This window comes from Pieris brassicae, chromosome 9 (genome assembly GCF_905147105.1).
Source record: "Pieris brassicae chromosome 9, ilPieBrab1.1, whole genome shotgun sequence".
In the NCBI taxonomy this organism is placed as follows: Eukaryota; Metazoa; Arthropoda; class Insecta; order Lepidoptera; family Pieridae; genus Pieris; species Pieris brassicae.
Window position 1 is genome coordinate 16861296 of NC_059673.1, and position 24142 is coordinate 16885437.

Below are 24142 nucleotides of genomic sequence, written 5' to 3' on the forward strand. Positions count from 1 at the left end.
ACAATTTAACTTGGTTTTTATAAAATATTATATATTATAAAAACCAATATTATATATTATAAAATATTATAATATTTTTCATATTTTAATAAGTAAATGAATCTAAACATGACACCATTTAACAAAATTGTGCCTTTGTTTGTGTTACGAATACAAAAAATGTACCTGAAAACCCTTGCAACACTTTCGTAAACCATATCGTGAGCACAATATATGTTTACCTTTTCAAGTCGGGGAAAATTGATTTTTTAACGACCGAGGAAAAGCGATAAAGAATTATGGCATCGCTCAAGGTTAGTGTCAATGTATTAGGGTGAGAACAAGTATTTTTTTTATTCTATGTATTTACAATGCAGTCGGTCGCGTGCAGAAATTAATTAAGGAAAAGTTATTTAGAGATGTGGGGTCACTCCGCATTTACCAGTGTTCAGAGGAGTTGTTCGGATTAATACCTGCAGCTGAGTTTCAGCATCGGACGTCGAGGCAGAATACAAAATTCCACCCGTATCACCTCGACGTCCGCCGTTTCACGACTGAGCGTTTTTCAAGGCATTTTTTGCCGCGCACCACCGCTATGTGGAACCAGCTGCCTACTGAAGTATTTCCGAACCAATTCGACTTAGGGTCCATCAAGAAAAGAGCGTACAAATTCTTAAAAGGCCGGCAACGCACTCGCGAGCCCTCTGGCATTGAGAGTGTCCATGGGCGGCGGTATCACTTAACATCAGGTGAGCCTCCTGCCCGTTTGCCCCCTATTTTATAAAAAAAAACTTGCTTTTAAAACCTCAACACGGTTTTTTAAGTACACAACCGAATACAGGCTACCAACAACTAATACTTTTAGACGGCTTTATTTTATTATTTAAAAAAAATTGTACCAATCGATTCATCGTATTAGACACTATGGCGTCACGAGCTACGGTACATGACAGACATTGAGAATATGTAAGTATGTATTTTAATGTAGAAATTGAAAATTAAATCCAAGAAAAATATAACATCAGTACCTAATTAAACTCATACAAATTATACATTCCTCGTAATGAAAGTTCAATTAAATCATAATTCAAATTCAAATTAGCACGTTTTATGTCGCAACTTGCAATGCAATTTGTCACGTGTTTGATTACCAAAGTACATAATAATGAGTAATATAAATCATTTCTAAAACATTAATTAAAACAGCGTTTTAACTTATTAGGTAACATTTCAATATTAACAACCTTGCCTCGAAGTACAGAACTATTAAATTATCTACTTGAAGAGAACCTCAAAGTCAAAATAACTGTATTTATATAGGTAACCAAGTAGGCTTATGAACGTCAACGGAAAAGATGTTAAGTTGATATGTACATTTACTACCAGTTCGCAAGGTCGTAGGTCGCGGGCAGGAAGAACTGGCAAGAAACACTCCACCACTCTTATTAATCGCCAAGTTTTAAGTCATGCAAATTGTCTGCAAGGCAGCCTGGTATGGGGATTGGTTTGCTCTTGTTCAAATATGAACAAGGCTTAGGATTATTAAAATAATCTTCAAATTTATAAAAAAGATTTATTGATTAATTTTTAAATGTAATACTCTAATTTCGTTTTAAAATTGTATTTATTTGTAAATAACATATGTATAAATAAATACATGTATACAGTAGGTAGGCTTCATATTAAAATATTACGACACTATACGAATCTATTCTGACCTGATAATGCCATAATTTATTTTCCTTAAACTTATTCCGTACCGACTATCTTGAGAAAAAACAACTAATCCCACAAATAAAACCAGAAGGTTCGCTTCAAAACCTAAATTAAAGTTAGCTTATGGTTGAAATGCCAGCCTTCACAAAGGTCACTAAATTTTGAATTGAAATAAAACTTTTCCGCGTGCATAAGAAGCATGGTCACGGTTGAAAGCTTACGTACCGTCGTGGCTTCGTTTGATGTATAAACTTCTAACAATAACAAATAAACAATTGTAATTTATTAAATGTAAATAATAATCTTTACGAATGTTAATTATATTTACGTTCATAAGTTTTATGGTATATTAAAAACTGGATTGCATGCACTGATTACATGCATTAATTAATGAGCAATTATCTTATGATTAGATAAACATTTTAAATCAGATTTCTAAATCCTCGTTTGCGTTATTTACCTCGACATATAAGTATATCTGAACATAATCTATATATCGTTAAACATAAACTGTTAAAGCGATTTTAAGAATTTTAATACGGTAACTGTGCCTCTTCGTTATATACCTATGCGAATATTATGAAGCTAAATATTTAGTATGTTTGTTTGGTTAAACGACCTAATCTTAGTAACAACTTGGGTGAAAACTCAAATTTAAACAAATAAACTTGAATCGCAAAATATTTTGATAAGCGCAAAACTCGCTAGACGAGTAAATCTATATTATTCTTACTGGAACTCTGAGGAAAGTTTTTATACAGTAGAGAAGAATTGGAAAATATAAACGAAAATAGTTTTATTCAGTATTAATGGGATAGCATAGCAAATTTTCTTCTTGTTGTTCATTCTTTTTCAATGTTCGCTTGTAGCTACTAAAAAGGTAAACCTTAAAACATCATATTAAGGCGAAACGAACTCGTGGGGCCAGATAGACAAAATATTTAATGTCTTAAGTCACAAAAAAAAAAATATATATATACACGCGGTTATAAGTATAATTTCAATTTCAAATATTTCCTTAAAGTTCTCGTATTCTAAATTCTCTCACTAAATAGTGTATTATTATATACGTGTTTTCCTTATCCTGTTCTCATGTAGACCGAATATAACAAAAACTTGTCACGGTGAGACAAATGAGGCTACGTTTAAGCTTAATTTAATTTACACCCTACTCGATGAGTTTAAAGTCCAGTTTCCTTTGTTAATGTATTAGTGACATTGGTTACACTCTCTGGATTTTAATGTGAAAGTTATACAATGCATACATTTACTGTAAATCTCAACAGATGCATAAATATTTAGTATGTAAGTCATTTTCAGTTATAGTTGGATGTGAGGATGGAGATACTATTAAAGATAATGGAGGTTAAACGCGTTACAAGAATTTATTTCATAGTTCAGATATTTAATTAAAAGTCATTATTTTGATCGATTTAAATGGAAATAAAAACCTATTTTCAAATAAGTAATAAGACATTTGAACATATTTTACTGGCGTTGTTGTTCACGTTTTGACGTTCATTTTCTATAGGACATGTATGGTCATTTTATACAGTCGGTAGAACTGTACTGTTAATTAGCGAAATAAGTAAATACTAATTAAACATTTGTATTATTTTTAGGCTACCATTAACGATATTACATGATCTATGAAACATAGATATATAGTGTTCAGAGTAGTTTCGGTTTCATCATCGGACGTTGAGGCAGAATACCGTATCAACTTGACGTTAGTCTTTTCACAAATAAGTCATTTTTTGCGTACACAAACACTAAGAAATGAAAAAAAGATACATATATTTACAAACAAACTAAAAAAACTTCTTATACGTAAATGTTATTATAGCGTTAATGAGTATCTAGAAGATAAAAATATAGCTTAATTTCATGATTATTAATCCCTAAATATACAAAATTCAATAAATAAAAAAATGTTATTCTATGTAATTGGTACTATCCGGGAGTGTGAAGTTTTATGTGCTATTTTTTTTATTGTGTTGCTATTAGCTATGTTATATAGGTTTCGTAATGCCTTCTTTTGCTGTGCCCTAACAGGGTCCATAATATTGTACTTAGCTTTAAGCCTCATAAACATCTTTTGTAACGTTATGGAATGCAAATAAATACATGAATACATGTGGAAACAGACTCAACGTCAACTTAGAGAACTTCAAGAATACAGCGTACTAATTCTTAGGCCGGCAACGCAATAGTCCATGGGTGGCGGTGTCACCTAACATCATGTGAGCCTCGGTATGTTTCATTTACTGGAATGCAAGAAATTGCCGGTGTATTGTATTTATCATTTATCTTTGAGGGTCTGATAAGTGCTTATGTTTTTGATAATATCTGTTAAGTGACTCCGCTAATATAGACATCGGCACTTTAGATATAGGTATTTCCAACGGCGGCTGTTAAGTCTACATAACACACCTTTTGTCACTTTCCTTTAACACTGGTTATGAACCGCTGTTGCAATCAGCTTTTTGGTAAAGAACTTTTGTTTTAATTATTTATTGGTTGAGTCTGTCTCAAAATTCCCACTGCTCAAAATATTGACAATAGTTATTTCATAATTTACATTAATTTATTATGGACGCTATGATTTAACATTGAAATTATTTCAAGGCACGAGATCGCGTGAACAATACGACAATTAATTGCGTGAATTATCGTAACATTGTAGCGTCAATGTGTCACGCTAACTTTTACTGATGTAATTAAATTTATTATATCATTTATTACTTAAAATACAGCTGAAGGTATCAGGCTTCATTATAGTCAAAGATGTCATCCATAGAGAAAACCCGTCCAAACAGTAACGTAACATATTTTATCAGCAAATTGTTCTCTGAATACCACGCAAAATAATTGTTATTGTAAGAATCGAAGCTGGGACCGGATACCGTGAATATACCTCGTAATAACATTACAATGATTTGAACTTATCGAACAATTTCGACGAAGCAGTAGGTGTTTTTAAAATTTTGCCCGGAATAACAGGTGTATTTAAAATTTTGGTTCCATTTTTAAAAGCGTCTATGCCGTTACATCACATATATTCATTAAAATGTTTTTGTAATTTTGTAAATAAATATAGCCTATAATTCTCAGTAACTCAATATTACTTATTCATATTATGTAGTAAGTAATAACTACAATCGATATTATTAGGTGGCTTTTATTGACGCAATATTAGATCTAAAAGAATAATATCATCTTCAACGATTTGGGCAAATCGTTTCGGGCAATTTCACTGTTTACTATGTTAGTACAATCGTGTTTAAAATTTGTATGGGAAAAGCATGCGTTCCACATCCGAGAGGATGTTTTACAATTTCTATTGTCTTTGAAATTCTCACCAACTGCCAATATTTAAGAATGTAAACAAAACATTAAAAAACCGAGGTCATTGCCCTGTTTCACTTCATAATTTTTAACCTTCTTATTAATATGAACGCGAATAGTATTGTTTGATCGTTTAGAAAGACAAACACACGAAAAAACATAAACGCCTAATATACATAGTGTACCGAAAGCTATAGTTATAGTACAAATAGTAATCACTAGACCACCTTACTATTATCTTATTAAACAGTTTATGAACATGCTTCGTTCTATAATCTAAATATATGTTAATATGTGTAATGATTTACATATGCGTAACATTTTTTATTATTCTACAAGTACATTTACATGACCCAATGCGCAATGGCATTCGTATTAAATTAAATGTAATCACGTGAAACTTTCTTTGTAATTGACCTTTCTGCTCTAGCGCAGTTAATGTAAACGACACACAGAGCAATTGTAATAGGGAATACAATAATTATTTTATATAAAATAAAATCTTATATAAATATACTATTTGTTGTGTTTACATAATGACAAGTGGCTCCAAAATTCTTGGTTTTGGACTCAGATGTCTGGATCTGTTTCTAAGAGTATTGTTTCTAAAAGGCAAGTAGGTGACTTCTGCTGATGCACTTCGATTTTAAGTGAATATATTCATGATCATGTGTTATAAATCACTTTACAATTACTTAACAGATGTGTTAGCGTAATCTTTAATTAATTATATTTTTATATATTCCCGGCCTTTTTCCGAAGGGTGAGTCACCACGGACCTCCACTTACTATGATGTTGTACCTCAGATACATTCACGATGCATGCTCACCGGTTATGGGAAGTTCAGTTATAAATCATCGATATGTTCCAGCTCTAATTATTAATTGAAATTAATATGTTTTTAACTGTAGAAAACAATTACACATCAAATAAGAACAATGTTTCGCAATAACTGTACCGAGTCGAAGTATGTTAGCTAAACTGTCTTTGTTTTCTACTAGTATGTAAACATCACTTTATACTTTTGATAAGGAAAATAAATAATAATTATATTTTATTCGATACTTGCAAAAATTATAATCACGCTTTGTGTATTAAAATATTCGCAGTTATTAAGCCGCATATAAAAAGACGAAAATAAACTTATATTTTCGTACCTATAAAGGTGTGGACTTGACAATTTGTGATAATATTAACACAAAAGTTGAAATATCTTGGAATATGCTTAAAATGAGTAACTTTTAAGAATATAATAACCTGCATCATGAGCATACCACACACACACACACCCTCACTTTCACACAAATAGATTTAATATTTGTTAAAATATTTGAACCTTTTTATATATTAGTAGTATTAGTATTCCATCTTTGGCTATATCTTGAGTATAACAGTTTTTTCTTATATAATTTATGTTAGCTGTTACGAGCAAATAAATAAATAAAACGAATTTATTTTGTGTTATCTTTTTTTTAGATTGATTTAAAATCAGTCAAAACTTATTTATAAAAATATACTCTTGATATATAAAAACGATGAAACTGGCTATTTATCATAATTAAAACAATAATCATCGGAACACGTAGATAGCAAGAGCAAAAAAATATTTTAATTGATATTTATTTACAAAGTTTTGACGCGGCGTGGACGTGAAAACTTAAAAACTTAGGCACTGTCAACGTACATATCAGTATACAATCTCTTCGAGGCAATCTAAGAAGTATTTGGTACAAAGGATGTCGTGAGATATTATTTCTGCGTACGTTATGCAGTCAATCAGGACGATGTCAAGGAACGCTTTTGTCATTTGATCAATTTAAATTTTCGGTCGAGACGTTCAACGAATCTCTCTAACAGGTTTGCGACGTTGAGTCTTTAAGGATTATCCCACTACTGTTATTTGAATAAGTGATGCGAAATTGCATTATTATAACTTTATTAGCTTTTTTAAGATGGCTATTTCACTGCTACTGCTAGCCATTTCATTGCACTACTATTTTTACCAGAAATATTTTTTATTTCTTTAAAAATTACATGGTATCTCCTTATGCAGACTTTAGTCCCCAAACTAGAGACGACGGAGACCACGGAAGAATGTCTGGTCTCTGACAATGTGTTGTTGTGTTCATATAAACTCCTTCAAATTTTGTGTTTGCGTAGAGCTGTGTATTAGTTTTATGTACATGTGCTGTCTCGTTAATTGATAAATAAAATAGAATGCCTACCTATAAGCTTATGTACATAACCTGTAGCATTGGTAACAGTCTAATACTTTTGATATTGTGTGAACCAATTCGGTTGTACAGTGGGGTCTGATATAAACATTAACTTGTCTGTGGTAATTCAGAAATTTGTTGTTGGTTTGTGTGCTGCCAGTGTTGGCCTAGTGGCTTCAGCGTGCGACTCTCATCCATGCGGTCGTAGGTTCGATTCCATGCTGTGCACCAATGGACTTTCTTTCTATGTGCGCATTCAAAATTCGCTCGAACGGTGAAGGAAAACATCGTGAGGACACCGGCTTGCCTCAGACCCAAAAAGTCAACGGTGTGCGTCAGGCACAGAAGGCTGATCACCTACTTGCCTATTAGATTAACAAATGATCATAGAACATATAACAGAAATCTGAGGCCCAGATCTACAATGGTTGTAGCGGCATTGGATATTTTCTGTGTGCTGCCATAACCAACCAAGTAATGTATGTATGGTTCATTCATTCAACGACAATTCTTAATATTCTAACAATTATTGAGATAATTATTTTACAAAGTAGTGAAATATTTTAAAATTAGTATGTGTTGTCTTTGATATTCTTACACAGATTGTGGCAATACGATTTTTTTATTTAAAGATGTTCAAACCGCATTTTATTAGTTTTATTATGTTTTTAAATGAATACTACGTATTTATTAATAATCGCAAATTCAATAAACACAGGTGGCAATAACGTTACCACAGATTACTAAAATCCAATTTCATTTTATAATATAAAAAAAAATATTATTGCAAAATTAACCGTAACCAATGGCTTGGAAAGCGATTAATATAAAATGTATATTGTTTCCTTAACGTATACTTAGTTTACGTCAGCTGTAAGTTGTTAAAATGTTATCGTCAAATATATGGACAAAAAACTATTAGTCGCCATTTTGCCAAAATGGCGGCGCAAATGCCACGTTCAAGGCACGTGCGCGGGAATAATTTTCAAATGTCGGTCTTCTAACATAAGCACATCTTCAACGGATATAGAAAATAGATTTCAGCAAATTTCAGCGTCTGCTTCAGTGGCATTGTATTAGTAGGAATATGAGCTTTTACAACTTCTACTTAATCTAAGTTATTAAGGTATTCAAAGCCAAAGTGAGCCAGAAGCAACGACAACGGCCTCGGTTAGAGGCAACCGGGAAAGGTTTTTTTTTATTTAATAGGAGGCAAACGGGCAGGTTAATAAGATACTGGACTGCATCAAAATAAGCTGCGCAAATCTCAGGGAGCAATTAATTAAAAGAAAAAAAATATGGATAGGCAAGGCAGGCTACAGACAAAATCACACCTCGACGGAACTAACACGGGTGAAACCGCAGAGCAAAGCTTGGGCAGTGGCAGTTTTTAGGTGTCTATCAAAAGGCATGCAAAATATTACCAAGCTACGTGGGACATTGCTAAGATACGTAGAAAAAGATTCCCTTACAAGGATATCCTGTACAGTTAACCCGTCAGTCCAGCTTTCGTTTCCACGTAAACACAAGATCACGCCACACCCATTATCGCGACCTACACTTGCTACTGCGCATGCTATATAATATATGCGTACCTACATGAAATAGTTTAGAACCTTTTGTGCATACCTACACAGAAATATATTTTAAGATTCATTATTTATGTTATTAGACTACAAGGAGAATTTTTTAATATTTTTATAACGAAAAAACTCGAACACTACTGGAACAAAGTAAAAACAAAGTAATTTTTATTACAAATAAACTTCCAGCCATGGCAGGCTGCTTTTGTATAAATGTTAAGTTAGAATATAGTTGCATAAAAAAAATAGTTGACACATTTTAAAAATAATTTAATTTAACAACGGTCATTTAATAGAAATCTTATTACTTGTCGATAAATTATAATAAAAATAGTTAAACAGCTATATAATCTATTGTTTATCTAACGATAGTAAATAGTACATTCTTATTAGCATGTGTTATATGCAGTGATAATAAAGCTAAAAGCATGCAAATCAACTTTCTAAGATTTCTAGAGAATTTTCCAATATGGTGAGGGTACGTAATCCGTACTAAATAGCTACCAACACCTGTCTACACTAATATTATGATGATGGATGATTTGATTATTTGTAATGCTTCAACTCTTAAACCAATTTAAAAAAATCTAATATTAAACTACTTATCAGTAAGTGACATTGCTAAATAAGCGCGAAACACTTTTTTAAAATCAAAAATGAGAAATAATTGTTTCCTTTTAAAACCGCGAGATCGATCTCTACTCGAAGAAACTACGAGTTCGAATTAACTGTTTTTGATTAAAAAATTAATTCCGGATTCCATTTTACACTACGCCACAGATACCCCACAGTTACCCCAGAGCATTAACTAGAATTAAAATAGAAATGGAATAAAGAATACCTTGGACCTATTATTAAACCGTTTGGTTATTTCATAATACCAGTAAAATAAAATCTTTTACAATATTCACTTCACAGAAAGAGTATGAAAAACGACATGGCAGCGTAAACACGAGTTTAGACAAAACATTATTTAAGATCTTTTTTTTATAAGAAAGATTTACTAAGAGGCATTTTCAATGTGATTAAAAACTTCAAAAATTATTTCAATAAATGTAAATACCCATCGGAAAGAAGGAATAAGAATGGGGTTTCCCCAACCGTCATTCTAGGATATATAGGAAATCGTTGCAATTTTCTTTTCCCTGCAAATGCATGAATCACAAAACGTCACAGGCAAGATATTCGTTATGGATTTGAAATGTTCAGCCACAAGTATGCATTCCCGTGGAAACATTAAAAGCGTATTTTAGTAGCTGTGTTAAGTGATAGGCGGTACTTATATATAAACGTCAATCAATCTATCAATCTAAAACCCTGATAAAACTGCGTATTAAAATTTATTTTTTAATAAATTGGTAACACCATCTGTGTTTATTCAACTTGCAAACGTTTTGTACGATCTAGCGATCCAAACGGAATTCAAACCATTCAATGTGTAAGTTTTTCAATATTATATTGAAATACCTTACCAAAGTTAGTTTACTATTTTATCAATACATAGACACTTGTCTACCTTGAAAGCTCGCTCGGTGCAATTACAAAATTAGATAACGCTGTTACAGATACGATAAAATAACCTTAAATTAAAGTTTAGAAAGATATTCATAAAGTTTTAAACGAATAATGAATGCGTAGTTCTGCAAAAAGGCAAGGCATGAGGCAGACATTTCTGAATGTCTGCCTACTGGACGTCGAGACTAAATACGAAATTCCAGCCATATGAAATCGCTGTCTGTTGTTCAAACTGAGCGTTTTTATGGCAGTTTTCGCCGCGCACCACCACTATGTGGAACCCGCTGAAGTATTTCCGAACAAATTCGACATAGGGTCCTTCAAGAGAAGAGCGTACCAATTCACAAAAGGCCGGCAACGTAGTCTGGCAATGCGAGTGTCTATTATCACTTAACATCCGATGAGACACCTGCCCGTTTACTTTATAAATCATGCGTAAAAAAAACTCATTGATTAATTACTAGACGTGTGGTCGGACCAGATACGATTACGCCGAGAATGTAGTGCATACTTTTTAAAAGTAATGATGACACTCTCGAACGAATAGGATCGAGACAAGGTCTTTAGCCTATGAATTGGTAAGACAAGAATGTTCAAGGTGACATTCGGTCAAACAACATATCGATCAACTACATGACCATAGTTTATGACGTTCGGTCGAATTTTGCACTAGAACTAGCGATTACCATTTAAATTCCATTCCCACTTGCAAATTCTATTAAGCATACCAACACACTGGTAACTCTTATGTAAGAATTTATTTTGAAAGAAAACAATTTTTAACCGGATTAAAGCTATTTGTATTATTATAAACTTATAAAAGAGGACACCGTGAGTCATTTCTGCAAAAACCCGTCATCTTTTAGTCGATACTAACTCCGGGAAAATAAATACAGATAACACAACTTTTTCTACAGCTGCGATACTTTTGACATTCAACACCTTTTGTCTTCAGTCACGCACGCTAAACGTCGGAAAAAATTGAATTTAAAATTATGTAAATAATTATAAGTTTATAATAATACAAATAGCTTTAATCTGGTTAAAAAAATTGTTTTCTTTCAACGTGTAAAACCTATGTTAACCAAAGGCAAGAATTTACGTTATTTGATTTAGAATACTACCAATTTTAATACTAGACATACGTAACACAACAAATTTCTTTATAAGTATCTCAATTTAAGTAGGTATGTAGGACCATCTGTACCCGCGAACTTTGTTTCGTAGTTTTTACTTTTTAGTAGTTACATACCAACATAGTTTTACCCATAGAGACTAAAATCCTTATTAAAAAATAAATAGTTCCCTCCATAAAAACCATCCTTCTAGTTAATAAATTAAAAAGAAACTCAAAGCTCTCTTAGCCTTCGCCAAAATAAATTTCCTATTAATTTTTAACTATAGTTATAAATACCTGAAAAATTAAATATTAAGATTTTCCAATCAATATCTTAATAATCTAATAGGCTTGGTAACAAAATACTTTTATAACTAGCGCTCGCTTAAATTCATAATTAAATGAAGCCTGAAAACTGTTAACATGTATGTACATCTAAGCCCCACATAATTAACCAAAAACTACATATTTTTTGTAGTAATTATACCAGGCGTTTATGAAAATATTATTTATAAAACTAACTGCACTTTCCGTGTCTGCAATACATGTCAATGTCCGCGAGTGATATTTTAAAAAGTTCTTTACAACGATTTTGACAGTTATAGTTATTTTCTTAACACAAACAAACGCGAATAACTCAGCGTTTCGGTAATAAATTCGCGTTTTATTATTCTTTATAATTTCGAACACTAATATTTGACGTTAAATCAGTAGAATTATAGAAAGGATACTTAAAGTACAAAATAAAAATACATTTCTGTTTAAAGATAAAAATAATTATCAAAACGCGGCCATCAGCTATTGAAAAACACAAAACACCGGAACATTATTCAAATGTAAAACATTTTCTTCAAAAGTAAGAACATTAAGCAAGTAAAGGCTCAAATCGTATTCAAGGTAATTCTTTAAATAGATAACAAAAAGTAGCTTATTTTTCGTATATAATGTATTCTGCATAAAACCCGAGATAAAAAGTTAAGACGTTCAATTGACTTCTAAGGATTACTATAAGTATATCATGTAAATGTGATCGTATAATTGTTTTATATTTAAATTATTTTAATTTTAATTTAAAAAAGGATTATTATTCATATATATAGTATTTATTATTTATATACAAAAACGTACTATGTACACATAAATTACAATTCAAGTTACGAAACATATGTTGTTATTAGTCATATTTTCCAATATGCTTATAAAAGGATTATATACATCTATTTTTTAATCATTTTAAAAATTAAACAAATTAAATATTTTTCGTGCATTTATCAGTAGCATTTCAACATATAAAAAACCCTGTGAAATTTAGATTGATCATACTACTATGTAAAACAAAAGCAAAAAATACGAATAGTTGCCTCTCAGCTTCTATAACAATTCGAATTTACAAACTCACCAGCATATTTATTCTAAAATTGGGATTCAACAATATATATGCATTTTCCCGTGAGAATATTACCTATTTAATAAATAACAATGACTCACTATATAACGGTAAAATTAAAATTCACAAACATACCGCATGAAACACGTTCCACAATAATTAATCAACAATTAATTAACAACAATGACGACCGCTCACGTTAAAGGCAGAACGCCATGTGATGCGAACTTTTCAATCCGCTCAAGATGACAAGTTATTGATAAGAAAATGTATCTGACGAAACAGATAACTAAAAGATGTTATTGTAATATAATATTTAATGTCAAGTCATTGATATGAAAAGATATGTCAAAATCAATAACTAAAATATGTATATTAATAATAATACAATTAAATATTGTAGTCATTACAAGTTTATCACTCAAGATCTCAAGTGGTTGACTTTGTCATTTCATCAAAAGAAATCAGATTTACAGTTTCAATAATACTCACGTACATACAACTTGTATCTCAATATGATTTTTAATTATTTTAGAACGTTGTAAAGGACGGATAAGTAATCAGCAGAATTTAGGAAGCAGAGAGTAATGAAAAACAAGACTTAAAGTTTTACTAAGGGCATGAATTAGATATCCAATACTCCACTGTGAATCTTACTGAACGAATAAAAGTTGTTTATGTATCAGTCGTTTTTTCCTTCACTTACGTAGGCTAACAAGCTGTATCTCTATATGAATTCTTTAATATTATATATATTATTATTTTAAGTGATTTTTATCAACGCCTGATTCAATTAAGGTCATGTCTATTAGAGAATTGAATGAATTTTTAAATGACTTTAAAAATATCGAACGATAATCGAAACCCTTAAACAACTTATGTACAATAGAATTTATCAAATTTATTTTCAATGGTACTTAAACATATCTAGTGATTATTGTTGATCACTCTGTGACATTTCAAGGATTATGTGACGGATAAAAACCCCTTGGAGTTGTGCCTAAACCTACTTAATGTTATACATTTTTAATTTATTTACTTTCGGCTACAGATAACCACACATTTCTTATACACCGTGCATTTGTAATCAGCACAGGACACTTTGTAACTTCCATATACGATACTTTATATACCAATTGTTTAATTTCGTATTTTGTGAGCGATTTCCAGCTCTTCATATAATATCTGTTGTCACCTTAGTACATATCCAACATCAAAGACAGACATTACCCTAACTGGATTTACTAAGCCAAAGAGGTAATAAATACTATGATAAAGAATCAACGAATTTCGAAAACTATTTCAAGAACATTATAATTGCCAATTTAAATTGCGCCCGATTTTATGACCGCCATTAATGCAATTGCAGATTTTTAACCGTATTCGTTAAGTAACCATTAACGCTACGTAGATATAAAAATAAAACGGGCAAGTTTATCGCTAATAAGCAGTATCTACCATCTAACTTCTAGACACGATATTAACTTGATTTCTTTAATAATGTGAAAATGCCTCAAATATCTATGGCTAAACGAAAATAATTAATGCGCTTACATGCTCCACATTCTTAAATTTACCTTCGTTAGGGGGTTTAGTATTGGACGTGTGATATTTTTAAAGGTAAGTTAAAATTTCACATTATTGCCAAATATTTTTCTTAAGGATTCTAGAATTAATTTGGCCTAGTGGTTAGGTGATCTCGTGCAAGACCTGGGTGCATACAATTCGGGGTCGGAATTGTTGAAGTACCTTGCTCATTCAAGGTTCGCCAACAGAGAGATATATATACCTTATAGTGCAATGTATCTGTCTTTAAATATATAAGTTAAGATCCACATCTGTTGGCTGACTTATTTGAAATAAATAAATAATCTATTAACTGCCTGGCACACGTTTTATTATCACCTCAAGATGTTTTCTGTTAATTGTAAACATCATTTTTCATGTAAAATTTTTGATGAGAACTAACATTATTAAACCTAATTAAGCTATGATTCGAACATATAACCTCTTAAGCACACTTTACCATTGCTACAAATGATAACAGTTTATTAGAATATGTTGATAACGTGTGCGTGTGTTAACTGTTTATAAACATTAATTTGTCATGCGATAAGCTAGGTTTTTGGCACGTGCGAATATTATAATACGTAAGTTTACTGCCATCTAAGTCACTTACTGGATGTACTGGTTTCGAGCATGGGACGGTAAATTATAAGTATTATTAAATTTTACATAGTGACCCTCTTTGGTGTCCTTTAACTAAACTTTTAAAAATCACAGAAACAATAATCTAAAACCATATATAAAAAAACACAGACCACTACGAAGTTAGTTGGACCAACTAGTCTTAAATATTCTTAAGTTAATAACGAAGTACACTATACACTATTCGGCATATGTTAAAAATATTAATAAAAAAAACATACCACAAAAAACTTTTAAAATTTCAAAGTCACAATATTAAAAAATAACATAAACGAGTATTCCTCACTGCGGTACTTTAAATTATGGTCGTAATTGTACCATGAGCTTAAGTTTAACCTAAGAATATTGTCATCTCATCGTTGAGTCATTTGATCATTTGTTAACATAAAGCAAATATCACTGCTTGTCATCTTTTAAGTATAGTTATCTCGTGTATTTTAACAGAGGTCACAGACCCGCGAATTTTGATTGATAATATTAATCATTTGAATTGTAATCGCAAACTGTATTTGGTGAAAATCTGAGACTATGTAATTAATATCTATAAAGATATTTTTTCATGATCATTAAACGCATTAATTAGCATTTAGAAAAGATTCAGTTTTGATGAATAAGTATATATACAGACATTGGTATTTATTCCTAGGTAAAGATAACATCATAACTCATTAAAGCGTGGACTACAGATTAGTAGTAGTACAGATCAGTTACTATTGTTATATAGAAAACCATGGTCTATAAATTGCATAATTATTTTCGATACTTAATTGATATAAGCAGATTTCACCTACTTACAACAACCGTGCATTAGTGATTAACACACATAGCCTACGAAGCCACCTAGAAACCAAGAATCTAAACCACGGCGAGTTTTTGCATCATCAGTGAGCCTTCATCAACTACCGCAGAAGGCGGTATCAAAAAGATTGATTACGAAATATTCGTATCTGCCTCATATTCTACAAGACGATAATTCAAATATCACCAATTGCAAACTATAAAGTAGATTTATAAAAGCATGACGTTGCAATTCTATAATACATACTTTTGCGTGCGCAATAAAATAATGTTTAGAACAATTATGTTTAAATTTTGCATTCTCATGCTATATTCATCATCCTAAGTCAGTTTAAAGTCATATTTACTTTTAATTAGAGTTTAGGTCAATGTTTTCCGATCGGCTTTGTGCCCTGAGCGTAGGTTTTTTTAAATTCTTATACCCCCCTATGTTATGTATACAATTTTAACATTAAAAAAAAATAATTGATGACTTAAGATAATTTAAATGATAGGTTTTAGGAAGAAATTACTAGGTTAACGAAACACAGTAAGTAAATTTTCAAACATATAATGAAAAACTGAAATTCCTAATTCAAATAATTTTAATCAAATTGCCTCCACGTTCGGAAACGCTGCTTTTTACAGTGATAGTAGTCTATTTTAAATAACCTATTGTTTATTACGGTTTAATTTAAGTCCATAAATAAAGGAAAACGTGGTTTCACCATAACAATTTTGTTGAAATAATTTTAACTAATTCGTCACACTGTACGCACATAAATTTCATGGAAGTGATCATATAACATTTTAAACATTTACGTGCACAATTTTTTATCATACACATCTGTAATTCAGTCATTCAAATTTAGGGGAAATCAAGGTATGTTGGGGGGTTTTAGGAGGTACATTTATTTAGGGTATTATTATTATTACTATTTTATACAACATTTTTTCATCAAAAAATGCCCAAGCGAGGTTCTATATCGTTAAATAAAGTATTAGCCAAAGTAATTCTAATACATACATAAATAGTTCGATCCCCAGCTGTGCACCAATGGATTTTCTTTCTAAGTGCGCATTTAACATTACCTCGATCGGTGAAGGAAAACATTGTGAGGAAACCGGCTTGCCTTAGACCCAAAAACGTCTACGGCGTGTGTCAGGCAAAGAAGGCTGATCACCTACTTGCCTATTCGATACACAAATGGCCATGAAACAGATACAGAAATCTGAGGCCCAGACCTAAAAAAGGCTGTAGACGCATTGATATTTTTTAAATTCTAATACATCCTTTCGATAGTTCCTTAAAAAACTCTTCAAACTGCACGCATATGGTTTTTTTTTCATAGCTGGCGGATAATGATGATGTGGCCTTAAAGGTTGGCAAGAGATAGGATGATATGGATTCGCCGCAGAGGCAAGTGCAACTGTACTATTAATTATTTTACAAGGTCACTGATTTAGTCGGGACATAGTACAAATGACCCGACAGTTACATAACAAATTTGAACCAAATTTAGTCAATGTTCTAGTTTCATTAATATAAGCACCGCTTGTGTGCTCCAAGAATGAAGCATGTCATATGATACGTATATACATTATTTGTATATATTAAAAATAAATTACATCTACGCTTTTCTTCCTATTTTCTATAAGTTTCATAATCATTGCAATCCGAAACAAGTTAAATAATACGAATCGAGAAATGTCGCCATGTAAAGATTTATAATTAACTTTTACATTAATCTCATTAACAGTACAATTAATACATAAGATCTTCTTTACACAAGTTTTTCTATATTGAACTTTGAATACTTTTTTATATGTAAATTTCTAGAAAATACAACACACGAACAGAGTGTATTAATAGAGACTGTAAGTTGTTATAAGAGACACTTAGACATGTTAAATATAAAAATCCTTTTTAGTAAATTTGGTAAGACTAAAATTACTTATTAGTCTCAAGTAAGGCTAGATCGGGATGTCCATGGTGTTCCATTATGTCTTAGAAAAGACTCACGTATTAAAAAAAATCTTTATGTAACTAATCTTTTTTAAACGAGGTAAAAATGGTCTGACTGTCCGCGCCATGGATGTCAGGCTTGATGTGGGGACTGTCGGAGGCCCTACTCACTAAGAACACCTCGTCCCTCCACAATCCCCTATTATTGTCCGCGGGGTTCGACAGGGCATTCCATTCAAGGGAAGAACATTACAAAACCTACCCTAACCTACCAACCGTTGCTCCCTTTTGGTGTGTAAAAAGTGTTAATAAGCAAACTAATCTAAAGAAAAAAATTGTTGCCATATGTATAATATAATTTCATTTATATTTCTTCCGACAGCCTTAAAGATCACCGTGACGGGCAAAATTCACGGAAGGCACTTTATGTGTACATAAATCATACACATCAAATTTTGTATACTAATTGGACACGTACCAGATTCACAGGTTCACGATAATTAAATGTTTTTAATATCACATGGTAGCGGTCCCAATCTCATCGCACCACGTCTCGCATCGACATTCTCAGCCCTGAAACAAAAATCATAACACATGTCATCACGTACATGATGTCATGTACACTGAATGGATGAGTCTAGGACTAGTCTAGGGTACAGATTTAAAAAGACCATGGCAGAAATATAAAAGAATAAAGCGAACCACTGCATAGACGAGCCCCATATGGATTTTCTTAGTCTGATTAGAATATCAAGTATTTTTTTGTATAACAGGGGTTAGACGGAGGCTAACCTGATGTTATGTGATACCGGCCATCGACACTCACATTTCCAAAAGGCACGCAAATGCGTTGCTGGCTTCCTAAGAATTGGTACGCTCTTTTGTAAAAGGACCCTACGTCGAACTAGCTCAAAATACTTCAGTGAGCAGCTAGTTCCACATGGTGGTGGTTCGAGGCAAAATCTGCTTTAAAAAACGCTCAGTTGAGGAAGTATTCTGGCTTGTGGATCTTCTGGATGGATCTCAGCTGCAGGTATTAATCCGATCAAAGAACTTTTCTTTAATAAATAAATCTATGTGACACAGCATTTTTGCCAGCGTTAGAGACTTAAATTAGAACATAAACCTTATACTATAAAATAAAAGAGTAGAGTTCACTACATGATTTACTCTTTTCTATCAGCTAAGTACAAAGACAAGCCTAAAATTGCTTTCTATATATCTTCAATCTAGTTTCAAAATCACCGGAGGAAGTTATTGGCGAAGTAGCCTGTTATCCCATTAACTCATACTTTAGAGAATATAGGCAATTGGACAATTGTACTTGTTAAAGAGATTTGTACAATTCCATACAGTTTGTCCCTATCATAATTTCAAGGGATTCAGTTAGAAAGTTATATGCCGATAAGAGAATGATCCAGTTCTACACAGTACAGATAATAGAAGACTATGATTAAGGAATCTTATTAGAACTGCCACAAAATTCAAAATATCTCAAAAGTAAATTATAACTAACAAATTAATTATAACGAAAGCACATTGTTGCAGTTTAAATTTTCATTAGATGTCTTTAATAATTTTCTTTACAGATTTTTAAATCTGCATAATTCGGTTTAAAGATACTTTAATTCTCAAAGAATTACATTCACTTGGCGAGAAAATTTAGAGTTATTTACATGTGTTATGAAATAATTTGAAAATAATCTATATAAAATAAAAATATTAGTTTCTAACAATATGTACAATATTATTTACAACGTGCATTATGTGACTATCAAATAAAAATAATTTCTTAGACTCTGGTTCACAGATGTAAATAAATAAATGCCAGAAGAGCCTGATGTTTTGTAATACACATAATTTATCAATATTTCTTCATGAATATTTTGTATCTGATTTTTGTGTAAAGGATAGATTTATGAATGAATCAATTTACTAATAATTTTGTATATTAAAATTGAGGTATTGTAAACGTATGTCTGGTTTAAACTCATAAATTTGGTATCTCTGTATGGTTTTTCAGTTGCGAGTCAAATAATCGTAATAGAATTACGTCTTCAATAATTTATTTTGTATTTCATGACGATTGACAGGCGCTGCAGTGTCCCATAGTTCGATTAAGTAGTCTATATGTGGCTTTACCATAATATTATATATTATGAATCGGATTGATTTTGGGAAGCAACGCACACCACCAGGCAGCACTCCAAGTATAGAAGATAGCTTGGACTTAATAATGTCAATGTGAGGCTTCAACGTCGTTTAAGACTATCCAATCCAATACCAATTTTTGACTATCTGCTCAAATGATATTGCATCCATTATTGGTACAAAATCATATACTTTCTTATTTTTTATTATTTAGCGTAACATCACCGTTTAGCCCTAAGTTGCTAATATAAAAGTGGCCCTTGTATAGATCCTTGCGGCACACCACAATTAATTGGAGTAGCATCACTGATAAACGGTCTTGACTACTTGCTGGCGGTTCTCAAGGTAAGAGCTAAATACTTTTAATGCTGTTCCTGTTACAAGTTTTTTTAAGAGTTCATTAGAAATGGTATCAAAGGCTTTTTTGAGATCAACAAATATGCCTAATGCTATTTTTTTCTAAATTTTAAGTTTAATTTTAGTAGTTAGGTCTATTGTAGCAGGTAAGGTATTTGATTTAGGTCGGAATCTTTATTGATATTTGTATAAGAAATTTATTGAAGCTATGTAATCATTCATACGCATGTGTAATATCTTTTCTAAAAATAATAGTTTCAATGCTTACAAAGGCATTGACCTTTCCTTCTTCCATGTTCAGTTTTACAGTGCTCTATTAAATACATTTCTTGTCTCCGTGTCAAAATAGTATTTGACAAATGTCTCCTTGTTGGCTGTATGTCCAGGTATCTTCCTATTGCATTTTTCCTTCTTTTAAAGTACAGGTTGTTTATATTAAGAATTAGAAAATATACTTGCCTCAATGTAGATTATATGAATGGATCTAAATTACTAAATTAACCTTTATTGAGATTAGTTTATTGAAGATAGATCGGAGTATTTGGGTCAATATATCAGGCTTGTTTTATTAGTTGATATATATTTGTTTGTATACATGTAATTTATGCATTTCAAATACTAAAAAGCTCTCAATTTTTTTTACTTTTTATTATGTATATTTTTTATTTTGTTTGACTATTGAATTTTCAAAATAGTGTATTTTCTGGGAAAAGCATATTGTTTTACCAAAGTCTGATGAACTAACTGCAACAATTTGTTTGTGGAAAACATTATTCCAATTTAGCTTATATTACAAAAGCAACATTACATAATTTTGTTGTTTCAGTGTGATGGAGGTAGACAATAATATACCTATACTATAGTATACAAAGGTATACAATAGTATACCTTTTTTTTGTAGACATAAATCAGCTGCAATTATTTATATATGAGTTTTAAAATTACATTTATTGCTATGACTAATAGAGTATATTATGAGGTTAAACAAGTGCTGATGACCCAATGCAATATTGAACCAAATACAAGTTAGTAAGCAGTTTACTATATTCGTTAAATATTCATAGCAACATAATTACATACAATAGGCACTGAACTCACTAACCTACTATGATTATAGATTCAAATATTCCTATATTCCTAGAGTGGTGCATCCACATCAATGTATGTCAAGTATTGAAGGCAGATCACCTATACTACAAAAACAAATTATCAATGAAAAGAACATAGGAATGTAGATGCACCTACACATAAAGGACTTTATATAATAGGTCATACGCCATGTACTTATCTTAAGTGGCAAGTAGTTAATAAATTAACATCTTGAATAGGTACTCAGTATTTAAATTTAAAAAAAAATGTGTAAATAAATTAAAACATTGGTGACATTGCAACCTGATTGCAAACTTCACTCAGTTAAAATGATAAATAAACTTTATCATAGGTACATATAAATTAGTGATATAATTAATATTGCATATTTTTCGGCGTTTTCACTTTAAATAGTTTTAGGGTAAGGCCACAAAGTATGAAGTCTTTGAATCCCAAAAATAAATTTAATTAAAATGAAAGTGGAAGAAGTTAAAAATGCTTACCTTTTAAGATAACAATATATTATGTTTATAATTTTAGATAATTTCGCAACGCCCACATTTTCACTTTTGTTTGCCTACAGTTCATGGTTAAAGCATTGCGGTGTTATAATAACATCATGCAAACTTGTATTCAACGAATATAACTCCTTGAAATAAGAGAATTTATTTTCTTATGATGAAATGATAATATTGAAATAAAATCATAACCAAAACAAATGGTTTTTACTTTTAACCGATGGTAACTTGACATGAAGTATCTGTACTCTATTACTACAATAGTAATTGAAAGTCTGTGTTTGTCAATTCAGTTTCATTTTTTGTACAGACTAGAAAAAATTATTATTATTATTAGAAATACATCCGTTTATTTTTCTATTGCATAAAATAAATCTGTATGAAAATTAACGACTTGTGAGTTGTGACGCCTCTGTATAACACTGAACTTATAAACTTAGTCAGATCTGGGTCTTTTAAGAGATTTCTTTTCCTTGTTAAGTTTATAAGCTGCTGACATTTTTTGCATATTTTCTTTATGAATTTTGTCATGGTCAACTATTCGCTTAGGGTAATCTACACCAATTATACAACCAGCAGCTGTTTGCACTGACTTAGTTGCCTTCCATGGTTCATAAATATATTCAGTAGGGTACTTTTTCAACTCGGGAACATATTTTCGAATAAACAGACCCTCCTTATCAGTTTTCTTTCCAAATGCAACAGGACTGTATACTCTGAAATACTTGTAAAAGAATGCAGAGGCTGATAACCACATCCAGTTACCCGCATTTAAAGACCAATCATAATCAAGTAGTAGGTCTTCAAAAACTTTTGCTCCATCTTCCCACGATACCCAGAGATCCCCACGTGTTAAAAAGCAAGCAACCATGTGTCGTGCCAAATGATGTATCCAACCCTCTTGTCTTAATTGACGCATGATAGCATCTACAAAAGGATATCCAGTTTTCCCTTCAGCCCATGCTTGCAGATAAGCATCATTTTTCTTCCATGGTATTTGGGTACACACAGAATTTCCAACCATCCTATCAAAGTTTTTAGTGCCAGTCCCAGCTGTATAATAGAACTCTCTCCACATCAATTGGCCCATAAGTGATACAGGTGGTTCGCTATGCCTATTTCCACACTCTACCTGTTTAAGTTTGTGATAGAAAAGTTTGGCTGACAAACAGCCATGGCTTATATAGGGACTTAAAACAGTAGTGCTTGGTTCTAAACTATTTGGTGATGTATTTGGCTTTTCAAAAGCACATACCCACTGCTTTTTAGCCATGTACATATTGAGCCTATTTAATGCTTCTGTTTCTCCGCCTTGGTACTTACATTCAAAAAGACAAGATTCTTCGATACCCAACTCTTCCAATGATGGAATGTCATAATCCTTAGATTCTATATCTTGAGGCTTACAGCAATCAGATAATATCTTATTTAACTCAATACATTCTTTAACTTGTTGATCCTTAACTAAAGATAAAAACTTTTGGTATGTTAATGGTATACTACCATTATTTTTCTTTAAAATACTTTGAACATCATATACTGTATGTTGAACACGTTTTACCACAAAAATATCATTTTCTTCACAAAACTTTTCAATTACTTCATCTTGCACAACATATTCAGGATCAATATCAACTTGTACACTTAAATATTTCACATTCCAATTTTTAAAGACTTTTGGTAAACATACTGTTGCCATACCATTAATAATATAAAGACGTGTGTTTAGTTTCCGCAAATTTGTGTCGAGGTTTTGTAAACTTTGAATGAGAAACCTGAGTCTATTTTTGCCTATGCGATTTTTTATCTCAGGGTCTATAACATATACTGGTCTCAAAATATGATTTCGGTTCTCGGCCTGAAAAGAGTTTAAAGTATATTGCGACTATTTTTATATTACGACATTATGAATATAAGTTTAATAGTGTACCTCATTAATTGCATTTCTAAGTGCAAGGTTATCGTGTATTCTAAGGTCTAACCGAAACCAATGAACAACAGACGGAATAACCATTGTCCGAAAATATTGTTTCATACAAACTACAAATAGTTTATATATTAACGATAGTATAATATCCTCGTTGATTAACGAATAGCTAGTTTTCCTAAAGTCGTATAGTTCAAAATAACTTTCTAGCCACCTTATTTTACTGAACACAGGTATTTGAATTTGGAAAAAATTCGAATCTCGCAATAAACATATATTAAAATCAG

At 31.5% G+C, this 24142-nt stretch overlaps 1 protein-coding gene across 11 annotated transcripts in view; it reads right to left on the reverse strand.

The window, feature by feature from the left end:
* Positions 1-24097, reverse strand: part of LOC123714743 (cystinosin homolog) — a 40359-nt gene extending 16262 nt beyond the window's left edge. For 3 of the 11 annotated variants that reach the window (XM_045669214.1, XM_045669218.1, XM_045669210.1), the window contains exon 1: positions 166-210. In XM_045669214.1, coding sequence (XP_045525170.1) covers positions 166-197 — 32 coding nt within the window. In that variant the 5' untranslated portion in view covers positions 198-210. Of the gene's footprint in view, positions 1-165; positions 211-452; positions 510-12997; positions 13098-15291; positions 15375-18291; positions 18387-21423; positions 21515-21913; positions 23787-23858 lie in introns of those variants that run through there. The other 8 variants (XR_006754356.1, XR_006754355.1, XR_006754354.1 and 5 more) reach the window with 8 other exon arrangements.
* Between the last annotated feature and the right edge of the window lie 45 nt (positions 24098-24142).